Source organism: Ahaetulla prasina, chromosome 2 (assembly GCF_028640845.1).
Source record: "Ahaetulla prasina isolate Xishuangbanna chromosome 2, ASM2864084v1, whole genome shotgun sequence".
NCBI lineage: Eukaryota > Metazoa > Chordata > Lepidosauria > Squamata > Colubridae > Ahaetulla > Ahaetulla prasina.
Window position 1 is genome coordinate 290,616,129 of NC_080540.1, and position 13,284 is coordinate 290,629,412.

Consider the following 13,284-nt stretch of genomic DNA (forward strand, 5'->3'; position numbering starts at 1 on the left):
GATCGTCAGAGGCTTTTAAAAGCATCTTTTTCCTACAACCTCTTCGGTCGAGAAATGCTTTTATTATTATTTTTTTATTAAAAAAGTTTTACCAGAGTTTTAACAAATAATTACCCTCCTCCTCCCTCCACCTCCCCACCTCCCCCCCCCACCCGACTTCCCAGAGCAAATACAGGGTATAGCATTTACCAATCATAAGCTAAAATACGCTAATTATTCATAAACTCCCATCCTTCTCCTAGAACCATAACTCCCTTATTTCATATAAAAAAAAGATTTAAAAAAAAGGGAATACTGTATACAAATACAATTATTATTTTCTAATCATTCATATGCTATTTGATACTTTTTAGTCTGATATTTGTTTTGAATATATTCTATCCATCTTTTCCATTCCACTATATATCTTTATTGTGAATAGTCTTTCAGATATGCTGAAATTTTTGCCATTTCTGCTAAATTTGTTACTTTTAGTGTCCATTCTTAAATAGTAGGCAGTTATTCCTTCTTCCAGTATTGTGCCACCAGTAGTCTGGCTGCTGATATTAAGTTTAAAATTAATTTAGTCTCTATTGATATACAGTCTGTAGTTATACCCAATAAAAACAATTGTGGGGTACATTTTATCTTCTTCTTCAAAATATTTTGCATAATCCACCAAATTTTAATCCAAAATGCTTTGATTTTTTTACAAGTCCACCATATATGATAATAAGTAGATCATCACTATCACATTGTGTAAAAAATGCTTTTAAAAGGCTCCTCTGACGATCCCAACTGAGTTGCCAAAAAAAAAAAAGCTTTTAAAACAAAAACAAAAAAAGCCTCTGACGATCAGGCAACTCAGCTGGGATGGTCAGATGAGCCTTTTAAAATGCTTAATAAATAAATAAGAATAAATGCCTTTAAAAGTAAAAGAAAAAAAAAAGTTGGGCACACCCACCCAGTCATATTATGGCCCCCCCAAGCCACACCCACAGAACCGGTAGTAACAAATTTTGCATTTCACCACTGTGCTGAGCAGTCCAGCAGGACAAGGATGGTTAAAAAACTTCACCATGAACAAAATCAATGAAAAAACAACAGAAAGACGTCAATGTCTCTATTTTTTGTTAGAACTTCAGCAGATGGCTGCTGTAGCCATTCCCGGCCACAAGATGGAGCAAGAATAGTCCAGAACAGGGTCTCCAATCTTGGCAACTTTAAGCCTGGAGGACTTCAACTCCTGGCTGAGGAATTCTGGGAGTTGAAGTCCACAGGTCTTAAAGTTGCCACGGTTGGAGACCCCTGGTCCAGAAAATATTCCAGGCAAGAGATCTGGAATGTAAATTTCAATGCTCGAGTCAAGGACACACACCCAAATTCCTGACAACCATCATCCTTGCCCGGAAAAGAATTCTGACTATGGAAGTAATGCAAAGGAGGGAAAGGTTTATTAAACAGAGAATTCACAAAGGCAACTGGCAACTTCAATTCCAAGCATTCTTGATGAAAGTCACAACAGAAATCGGGCATAAAAATAACTCTGTTTATGCAAGTAATCCTCGATTTATGACTGTAATGGAAGCCGGCATTTCCATCGTACATCATGACAATCAGAAATTGAGGCATCCAAACGGCTGACATGATTTTATGACATTTTTTTGGGCAGTGGCCATTAAGCGAACATGGCAATCGTTAAGCGAACCCATTTTCACAGTGGACGTTTTTTGCTGGAAACTGGAAATAAACTTTTTGGCAAGTTTCTGGCAAAAAAAAAATGTCATAAATTGCAGTCATGGGGTTATGGGACCCTGAAAACAGTTGCCAAGTGCCCCACAATGTGATCATGTGAATGCAGAAGGGAGACAGCCGTCGTAACTTTGAATCTGACCCATAAGTGAGTCTATCATGACTTCAACAAGTTATTAAGCAACTGGTCGTAAGTCGAGGGTTACCTGTAGTTTTGATTGGCTCTTAAGGTCTGGATATTGCTATTATATCACTGCACACATATCTTAGAAAGTAATCATAGGATCCGATGCTTTGGGTCAAAATAATAAAATGAGCATCAGCTTGATGTACATAGAAAAAGGTGTCATAATAGTGTCATAATAGTGCAATGCTTGTTGGATCTTTTGCTTCCCCTTACATGAGTTTCTGCTAGTAAATGACGCATATGTGATATCTTTTCAGGGGCAAAGAAAATTTGGGAGGTACCTTATTTTTCGGAGGATAAGACGCACCGGAGTATAAGACGCGCCTTAGTTTTTGGGGAGGAAAATAAGAAAAAAGCTGATTGGCCTCCTGGAATACTCCCGATCAGCTGTTCCCAGAGGTGAATTTTAGCAACAGGTTCCTTGATTGTGAGCTCTGTGCCTTGCTTTTTCTTGCTTTTTTTTTTCTGCCTCTGAAACTCTGTATGATATGTGTGCCTCTGAAAGCCTCCAAAACAGAGCTTCAGAAAAAATAGCCTCTGATGCTGTGTTTGGGAGCTTCTTTTCTGAAGCTCTGTTTGGGGCTTTTTTTCTGAAGCTCCGTTTCTGATGCTTTTTTCAGTCTCTGAAACCTCCGTTTGAGAAGCTGGGCGGGACTACATTTGAAGTATAAGACGCGCCCAGATTTTCACCCTCTTTTTTGTGGGAAAAAGATGTGTCTTATACTCCAAAAAATACGGTAAATGGCCCAGGTTCATTGAGCCATTGGTCTAGTGTAAGAGTGTCAAACTCGATTTCATTGAGGGCCACATCAGGGTTGTGTTTGACCTCGGGGGGCCAGAGTGTGTGGCCGGGGGAGTATGGCCAGCTCGACGTCACTCATTTTGGGGGCACCTGTGGTGGCCCGGGCGGGGCTGGAGGGATCCTCCTGCAGCCCTCTGACAGCAAAAACGGAGCTTGGGAGGGCCATGTGCGGCCCTCCCGAGCTCCGTTTGCGCTAGCAGATGCACCGCAGGCTGGTCCTTCGCTATTTCCAGGACGGCCCCGTGGGCCAGATCTAAGCACCCCGTGGGCCAGATCTGGCCCGCAGGCCTTGAGTTTGACACCCCTGGTCTAGTGGTTAAGAGCACCAGGCTAGAAAATGGGAGACTTGAGAGTTCTAGTCCTGCATTAGGAATGAAAGCCAGCCGGGTGATCTTGGGCCAATTACCAGGAGACTTTGAGTTCTAGTCCTGCCTTAGGCATGAAAGTCAGTTGAATGACACTGGGCCAATCATTCAGTCAAACTCACCTCACAGGATTGTTGTTTTGGGGAAAATAGGAAGAGGAAAGTGTGTTGGATACGTTCGCCACCTTGACGTAAAAATGATAAAGGCAGGATACAAATAAATAAATAAATAAATAAATAAATAGGGCCTCTGGTGGCTTAACAGACTAAGCAGTCTGTTATTAACACAGCTGCTTGCAATTACTTCAAGTTCAAGTCCCACCAGGCCCAAGGTTGACTCAGCCTTCCATCCTTTATAAGGTAGGTAAAATGAGGACCCAGATTGTTGGGGGCAATAAAAGTTGACTTTGTATATAATATACAAATAGGATGAAGACTATTGCTTAACATAGTGTAAGCCGCCCTGAGTCTTCGGAGAAGGGCGGGATATAAATAAATAAATAAAAAAAGATAGTCCTTGACTTACAAAACAATGTGAGCCCAAAATTTCTGACAGTTGTTAAATGAGTTTGAACTTTTTTTTTTTTGCCACAATTGGTAAAGCGAATCACTGCAGTTGTTAAGTTAAAAAAACGGTTGTTAAACAAATCTGGTTTCCCCACTGAGTTTGTTTGTCAGAAGGTGGCAATAGGTGTTCACATGATCCTGGGACCCTGCAACTGTCATAAATATATCCTAATTGGCAAGCATCCGAATTTTGCTCACGTGATCACGGGGATGCTGCCACAATTGTTAAGTGAAACACGTCGTAAGTCACTTTTTCGGTGCTGTTGTGTAACTTCAAACGGCCATTAAACAAATGGTTTTAAGTCAAGGATTAACTCATGGTTTGTCGCACAGTTTATTGTTATTATCCTCTTGGCACCCAGATGGGTGCCACCAAACAAGAATATAGATTCTAAGGGATGGGAGAAAACTTACCTGCCAGGCTGGGAGAACTTTTCCAATGTCATTTAAGTTGATTCCATCTCCTTCTTCACATTTTCCTTTGCCAATTCTAAACCAGGGACAGACAAATGAGTGAAGTGAAGCACGATTTATGTATTTTGTTTATTATTTATTAAGAAAATTTTATATGGCTGACCAACTCACACACGGTGACCCTGGGTGGCTTACAAGATTAAAATTTCACAATGTATGAATTCATAACACACACACACACACACACAGAGCAGTGGCCGCAACTACACAACCACACCAGCCATATCGGCTCCATATCACCCTGGACTTTCTAGGTCTGCTGACAGAACCACATTTATTTATTTATTTTGTCACACAGTATATATAAGCATAAGCATGAAATAATTGTACAATATATAAGCATATATATGTACATGAGTATATAGTAACTATATTAATTGGATATAACGAAAGGAAACTATAGGACAGGAACGGTAGGCACGTTTGTGCTCTTATGCACGCCACTTACAGACCTCTTAGGAATGGGGTGAGGTCAATGGTAGATAGTTTTTGGTTGAAGGTTTGGGGATTTTGGGAAGAGACCACAGAGTCAGGTAGTGTATTCCAAGCATTAACAACTCTTGTTACTGAAGTCATATTTTCTGCAATCAAGATTGGAGCAGTTAACATCTTCAGGGCGTTCTGAAAAGATATCAAGGTGGGGCCAATCTTATCTCTGGGTGAATGGCATTTCAAAGGGAGGAAGCCACCACAGAGGAGGCCCTGTTCCTTTGTCCCACTAGACCAGGGGTCTGCAACCTTAAACACTCAGAGTCATTTGGACCCGTTCCCCATTGAGTTTGTTTGTCAGAAGGTGGCAATAGGTATTCACATGATCCTGGGACCCTGCAACCGTCATAAATATATCCTAATTGGCAAGCATCCGAATTTTGCTCACATGATCACGGGGATGCTGCCACAGTTGTTAAGTGAAACACGTCGTAAGTCACTTTTTCGGTGCTGTTGTGTAACTTCAAACGGCCATTAAACCAATGGTTTTAAGTCAAGGATTAACTCATGGTTTGTCGCACAGTTTATTGTTATTATCCTCTTGGCACCCAGATGGGTGCCACCAAACAAGAATATAGATTCTAAGGGATGGGAGAAAACTTACCTGCCAGGCTGGGAGAACTTTTCCAATGTCATTTAAGTTGATTCCATCTCCTTCTTCACATTTTCCTTTGCCGATTCTAAACCAGGGACAGACAAATGAGTCAAATAAAGCATGATTTATGTATTTTGTTTATTATTTATTAAGCAATTTTATATGGCTGACCAACTCACACACGGTGACCCTGGGTGGCTTACAAGATTAAAATTTCACAATGTATGAATTCATAACACACACACACACACACACACACACAGAGCAGTGGCCGCAACTACACAACCACACCAGCCATATCGGCTCCATATCACCCTGGACTTTCTAGGTCTGCTGACAGAACCACATTTATTTATTTATTTTGTCACACAGTATATATAAGCATAAGCATGAAATAATTGTACAATATATAAGCATATATATGTACATGAGTATATAGTAACTATATTAATTGGATATAACGAAAGGAAACTATAGGACAGGAACGGTAGGCACTCTTGTGCTCTTATGCATGCCCCTTACAGACCTCTTAGGAATGGGGTGAGGTCAATGGTAGATAGTTTTTGGTTGAAGGTTTGGGGATTTGGGGAAGAGACCACAGAGTCAGGTAGTGTATTCCAAGCATTAACAACTCTTGTTACTGAAGTCATATTTTCTGCAATCAAGATTGGAGCGGTTAACATCTTCAGGGCGTTCTGAAAAGATATCAAGGTGGGGCCAATCTTATCTCTGGGTGAATGGCATTTCAAAGGGAGGAAGCCACCACAGAGGAGGCCCTGTTCCTTTGTCCCACTAGACCAGGGGTCTGCAACCTTAAACACTCCAAGAGTCATTTGGACCCGTTTCCCACTGGAAACACCTGGGTGGGCGTGGCCAACTCAACGTCACTCCCACTCAGTCACATGACACCCCCCACAAGTCATGCCTACCCAGGTTTTGTGGCTCCCCAGTTTTCTGTAGGAAATGGGTCTCTCTCCCTCTCTCTCTCATTTGTTTCTCTCTCTTTTCCCTCTCCCTCATTTTCTCCCTCCAGCTCTCTCATTTCTCTCTCCTTGTTTCTCTCCCCTTCTCTCTCTCTCTCTTTTTCTTCTCTCTCATTCTCTCTCTCCATCGTTTTCTTATTTCTCTCTTTCTTTTTCTCCCTCTCATTTGTTTTTCTCTTTTTCCTCTCCCTCTCCCTTTCTTTCTTTCTCTCCCCCTTCTCTCTCTCTATTTGTTTCTCTCTTTCCACTCTCTCATTCTCTCCCTCCATCATTTTCTCATTTCTCTTTTTTCTCCCCTTTTCTCTCTCTCTCTCATCTCTCTTGCACGCGCACAAACGAGATACCCTACTAGGCGGCAGTGACTCCTCCTCCTGCTGCCGCCACTGCGCCCTCAGGTGAGCAGGAGAGCCAGATCTCTCCCCTCCCTGCATCCGGTGGCAGCGGCTGCTTCTCCCTGTTCCCCTCCCTCCTGAGGTGACACGAAGGGGACCATGGCTGGTGCTGAGCTGCCCACAAAGGACACGGAATTGTAAAAAGCAGCCGATCACGAGTAGTGCGGAGAAAACATTAGGGGTGCTTCAGCTGCACGGATCTGCAGAGAGGCTTGCGCCTTCTCGGGGCAGAGAACAGGTTTCGTGACCAGGTCAGGTTAGTGTCTTGGGGAGGAGAGCAGGTCACGTGACCGGGTCGGCAGCTCACTGCAGGAGAGGGGTCAAAGAGCCATATGCAGCTCTGGAGCTGCAGGTTGCCGATACCCGCACTAGGTGTACTTCCCTAATTGATGGACGTACAACAGGTAGTTTGCCTGTATGAAACTGCACACATATTTAAAGCTGACATTGGTTTGTTTGTTTTTTTGAGGAAAATCAGGGTAGTTTTTCTCAAATTATAAGACAAATAATGACTACTTTTTTCTTCTTTGGATTGTAATTTATATTTATTTATTTATTTTATTTATTTTATTTGATTTTTATACCGCCCTTCTCCCGAAGGACTCAGGGCGGTGTACAGGCATAATAAAACCGACAATACAATATACAAGTTTAAAATACGATTTAAAAAACTTATTTTAAATTAGCCCAATAATTAAAATTTACCATACTAAGAAAACCCCGTTTAAAATTAATAAATTTAAACATTAAAATCCCAATTTAAGCCAGCCCTGCGCGGATAAAAAGATGAGTCTTGAGTTCGCGACGAAATGTCCGAAGGTCGGGTATTTGGCGTAAACCCGGGGGAAGTTCGTTCCAGAGTGTGGGAGCCCCCACAGAGAAGGCCCTCCCCCTGGGGCCCGCCAGCCGACATTGTTTGGCGGACGGCACCCTGAGAAGTCCCTCTCTATGGGAGCGTACGGGTCGGTGGGAGGCGTGTGGTAACAGCAGGCGGTCCCGTAAGTACCCAGGTCCTAAGCCATGGAGCGATTTAAAGGTCATAACCAACACCTTAAAGTGCACCCGGAAGGCCACAGGCAGCCAGTGCAGTCTGCGCAGGAGCGGTGTTACATGGGAGCTACGCGTAGCTCCCTCTATAACCCGCGCAGCTGCATTCTGGACTAACTGAAGCCTCCGAGCGCACTTCAAGGGGAGCCCCATGTAGAGAGCATGTATATTCCATGTAGAGCCCCATGTAGAGAGCATGTATATTCATGTATCGTTTGTTTCTTTGATGGCCGGTTGCTTGCAAGGGTATGCAATCTGTGGCCCTACCAGGATTCCTATTTGCTAAGCTTGCAAAGGATTCTCAGCATTGTAGTACACTATTATCATAGACAGCCTTTCCTTGCAAGTATCTTTATGCTCACCTTACCTTACAAACACTTGCAGGGACCTGATATACCTAACCTGATATTTCCTCAAGGTAAACTTCACATTTAATATTTACATAGCACAATGATCTTTTCAGTTCCTGCCCCCAAGCCAATGTAGCTCAGTCAAGCAGTGTGAAACTGTGGTTTGGAACATGGAGACCCAGGAAAAAGGGAAATCATGGGGAAAAAAATTGGTAAAAAAGAACATTTTTTTTCTAAAGCCTTTTGGTTTGTGGGATTTTCCCCCACCCCGGTTAAAATAAATAGGAGGAAAGAGATTTATGAAATAGTGAAATATTTATGAAATAAACGAAAGATTTATGAAAAATAAATATTATCTTTATTTTAAATTATACATAAATGGATCTGTGTTTGGTAATATTTACACCAAATCAAAACAGTAATGTGTGAATTGACATTAAGGCACAACTGGTAATAGGACTTCAGATTCAGACGGATTCGTCAACATCTCACGCTGTAAAATACGCATTCTGAGCCTTAGCTCTCTTTAACTGTCTCACTTAGCAACACAAATGTTGGGTTCAATTGTGGTCGTGGGCTGAGGACTATGTGTACGTTATTGTCACAAGCAGCCAGCTGGCATGACGTTACATGTCCAATTCAAGTGACTGAAGTCTTGCTGTCTTTTGATCAAGGTTTATTCTGATTCTCCCCAATTTGGTAACTGCCGCCTGATGGCTAGGAATTCTGTGATTAGTCCCAGCCTCCAACCCTCTGCAAAGCTAGAAAAATCGCCAGGGTAGCAAAACCGATTTCCTGCATTTTAAACTGCTTCTTTTGTAAAAACCGGATACTTACCCTTCCCTGTCTATCTGTGGAAGAGGATGCTTGGGAGTGTTGCGAAGTTTTCTGTGGAACTGTGTGAAGTCAAGTTTCTCGGGCTGCAAATCCCAGGTTGCCCCACTGCAGGATAAAATAATAATAATAATAATAATAATGGAGAAATAGAAAGGCTGAAAAGCTGAAGATTTGGAAGGAAACACCGTACACAATGGTAACTGGGTTTAACGGGAGCACTAAGCAAACTAATATAATTGATATAACATTTCATTACCAAACTAGGTGACATCATCAGTCTGGTAATAAAACACCTGCAAGAAAACAATCAAGCTCAGAGGAGCCCTCAGTTCAGCCCTGAGCTACAAATATTCTATCGAAACTGATATAAGGCTATATATTGAGGATGGGTGCAATCAAATAAACCAACCATATTACTGAAGTGAAAAGGGCAGTCCAGGTAAGGCCTTCTGCCCTTGTGAAAAACAGAATCAGAACGAGAGAAGGTCCACATCGCAAATTTGTTCCAGCCTTGACAACTGACTGATTCGATGGCAAACAAAATTATACTCGTATTAGTCCTTAAGCTGAATTACTAAGATATTCATTAAGACCCTTTGATGTTCCATCCGCTAAATGGAGACGTACAAAACGGAACTGAAATTATGACAAGACTGACAGGGCAAAATGTAAATCAAAAAAGAGCGATGGAATCCAGAAAAGTTATTAAATCCTCATCTGAATGTTGGGCCTCTTTTGATAGCTGAAATGGCAGGTAAGGCCAGGAGACTAAAACGTCAGCTATCAGGATCAAACTGGTCCTTCAAGTATGAAGACCAAGGAAGGGCCGGAGACAGAGAAAAACAGAACATCTGCTTTACATGCCTGCGTTCAATTCCTGTCACTTAAAAAGATCTTTTTCCCAGCTCTGTCTATAAATTTGGTGAACTACAGCTAATTTACAGATAGTCTTTGACTTACGAACTCATGTGAGCCACAAATTTCCATTGCTGAGCAACTGAACATGAGTTGTGCCCCATTTTATGATCTTTTGCTCCAAATCACTGTTGTTGTTGTTAAGTGAATCATGTTGTTTTTTTGTTGTTGTTGTTTACATTTATATCCCGCCCTTCTCCAAAGACTCAGGGCAGCTTACAGTGTGTAAGGCAATAGTCTCATTCTATTTGTATATTTACAAAGTCAACTTATTGCCCCCCCAACAATCTGGGTCCTCATTTTACCTACCTTATAAAGGATGGAAGGCTGAGTCAACCTTGGACCCGGTGGGACTAGAACCTGCAGTAATTGCAAGCAGCTGTGTTTTAATAACAGGCTTCTTACAGCCTGAGCCACACCGCGGCCCTACATGTGGCACTACATCAGAGTTAACAAACGTTTCCCATATCCTCCCACAATGGTTGTCCAGCCTGTGGATCTCCCTCCTGTCTCCCAGTGTCATTCTCATTTACCATTACAATTTGCTAGAACCCAGAAGGAGGACTTCTGTCACTGCTTCAGCCCTAAGGAGCGGGGGCGAACCGGTAGCAACCACTACTGCTAAGGAGCACCATTTCCCCTGAGATCCATATGGACCCAAACCTGACCTTATTTAAAAAAGACCTTCACACTTAGTTTGCCTTCAAGGACTTGAGCTAACCACTGGTGAAGATCTCCAGAGTACCTCCATCACGGCCAGATCTTCTGTGTAAAATTACCTTTTGGTGTTTTTGATGCTTTTTTAAAATCAATTTTAAAATCACTGCATCCCTTATCTACGCTCTCGTTCCTGCTTCTCACGCAAAAACCCCCCAACAACATTGGATTTAGGAATTTAGGATTAAAAAAAGACAGAGGTTGGGAAAAGATTAAGATGAGAATTACTTGCTAGAAAGAAGGTTGGAAGTCATAATTGTATAGGTTTTTTCTTTTCTTTTTCTTATCTTCAATTTTATTTTCAAACTTTGCTTTTGTATGTTCTATTTTGTTACTATGTTGAAAAATACATTAGATAGTTAGATAGCTAGTGTAGATAGCTAGAAAGACAGACAGACAAATTAGATGGGTGGACGGATGGACGAACAGACAGACAGACACTGGAGTTTTAACTGTGGAATACAGTGGTACTGTCGTGTCCCACTCCCACTCCGACGAATGAGTCAAGAAAGTCCGTAACAAACTTGGCAACAAAGCCTTTGCAGCTTGCCAAGTTCCTTCGAGGTTTATCAGGGCAGGCAGGAGTCCAAGTTGTGACTTCAGCGATAGAGTCCGATATCAGCAAACTAGATAAGACTTTGCTTGACTCAAGGTTGGAATGCCAAAAGCAGGTCCTTTATATAGGCTGTGGAGTGTGGCTCCATGACTCAGCATTTATCCAGGCCTGTCCCACCCTTCCTTCTGCTGGCATTGCCTCTCAGATCTCCAGAAGCGAGGGTCCACCCACTCTGAATTGTCTTCAGCTGGATCTGCTGTCAGCGTCTGGGAAAGGAGGGGTCAGAGGGAGTAGGCCTGGATGATTCCACCATCTGGCTGGCTTCCTGCTCTGAAGGCTGAGCCAAAGGAACACATGCTGCATGAGTGAGGTTTATTGGGCTTCTCCTTTCACTCCTTGAATCCTCTCCGGGCATGGGGCCAGAGCCGGAGGCTGGAGGCATGACAGGCCATTCATCTTCATTATCAGACTCGGAGTCTGATAAAAGGCCCGGTTGGAGACGGGAGGGGCCCGGCTGAGGAGAGGAGGGAGGACGAGTCACAACAGGTACCTTGGTACTCATCATTGATTGGTTCCAGGAGGTATAATGAGTACCACAAAATTGTACAAAACAAATTTTTCCTAAAAGGAATAATGTAGTGTGTCACAAGGCAGCTAACACTGATAAGCTCTAGCTTGTGTGTTGAGTACCAAACAACTATGAGTACCGGGAGAAAATTTTTGCATCAAAATGCATTGAGAACCAAATTTTATGAGTTTGAAGCAGTTGCATACCGAGGTACCACTGTACTTTGACAATATAGGTTGCAAGCCAAAATATTCATTTACGGAAAATGAAAGTAAACTTACCTGAAAGACTCGAGAGTGTTGGCTGCCCAGATATCTGTTCCCAACATGTCCAAAGAGTTGTTTTTGTTGCCATTCTTTAAAAAAAAAAGTAGACAAGATCATTGGGATGTTTCCATGTATGTTAAAAGTTTGCTTTGCAGCGGCATGTTTTTAATATAAGTAGTCCTCGACTTAGAACAGTTTGTTTAGTGACCATTTGAAGTTACAATGGCACTGAAAAAAAGTGACTTATGACCATTTTTCACACTTACAACCATTGCAGCATTCCCACGGTCATGTGATCAAACTTTGGATGCTTGTCCACTGGCTCATATTTATGATGATGGCAGTGGCCCAGGATCATGTGTTCCTCTTTGGCAACTTCGGGCAAGCAAAGCCAATGGAGAAGCCAAATTCACTTAACAACATTGCTAACTTAACAACTGCAGTGACTCACTTAACAACTGTGGCAAGGAAGGTTGTAAAATGGGGCAAAACTCACTTAACAACTGTCTCGCTTAGCAAGAGAAAAATTGGGCTCAACTGTGGCCTGTAAGTTGAGGACTACCTGTACATAGCCTCTGAGTGGTTCTCAGAGAAATGATGAGGTTTGTGATGGCGAACCTGTGGCACACATGCCACAGGTGGCACGCAGAGCCCTCTCTGTGGGCACACTAGCCATCATCCAGCCCAGCTCCACTGCGCATGAATGTGCGCCTCCCGCCAGCAAGCTGGTTTTCAGATCTCTGCTGTGCATGTGCAGGATGCATGCAGGGGACTCACGTGTGCATGTGCCGGGGGGGGTACAGGTTGGTGCAGGAGGCTTTAAAGGCCCAAAACGGGGCACAGGGGGCCTCATGCTGTGCCCCCACACCCTGTTTTGCCTTCCAGGTTGGTGCAGGAGGTTTCCCAAGCCCAAAACGGGGTGCAGCGAGCCCCATTTTGGGCCTGGAAAGCCTCCTGCACCAACCTGGAAGTGCTGTGACTCGTCCTCCCTCCTCTCCTCAGCCAGACCCCTCCCGTCTCCAATGGGTCTTTTATCAGACTCCGAGTCTAATAATGAAGATGAATGGCCTGTCATGCCTCCAGCCCCTGGCCCTGGCCCCATGCCCGGAGAGGATGCCAGGAGTGAACGAACAAGCCTGATAAACCTCACTCATACGGAGTGTGTTCCTTTGGCTCAGCTGTCAGAGGAAGCCAGCCAGGTGCTGGAATTACTGACAGAAGATCCAGCTGAAGACAATCCAGGGTGGGAGGACCCTCACTTCCGGAGATCTGAGAGGCGACGCCAGCAGAAGGAGGGGTAGGGCAGGCCTGGATAAATGCTGAGTCATGGAGCCACACCCTACAGTCTATATAAAGGACCTGCTTTTGGCATTCCAACCTTGAGTCAAGCAAAGTCTTAGCTAGTTTGCTGATATCGGACTCTATCGCTGAAGTCACAACTTGG

General features: G+C 43.3%; 1 protein-coding gene across 4 annotated transcripts in view; it reads right to left on the reverse strand.

The window, feature by feature from the left end:
- Positions 1–13,284, reverse strand: part of CTIF (cap binding complex dependent translation initiation factor) — a 198,640-nt gene that overhangs the window by 129,285 nt on the left and 56,071 nt on the right. For 3 of the 4 annotated variants that reach the window (XM_058171012.1, XM_058171009.1, XM_058171011.1), the window contains exons 4-6: positions 11,856–11,929; positions 8,819–8,923; positions 5,219–5,294 (exon numbers count right to left, since the gene is read on the reverse strand). In XM_058171012.1, the coding sequence (XP_058026995.1) occupies positions 5,219–5,294; positions 8,819–8,923; positions 11,856–11,929 (255 nt within the window). Of the gene's footprint in view, positions 1–4,065; positions 4,142–5,218; positions 5,295–8,818; positions 8,924–11,855; positions 11,930–13,284 lie in introns of all 4 variants that reach the window. The other variant, XM_058171010.1, reaches the window with a different exon arrangement.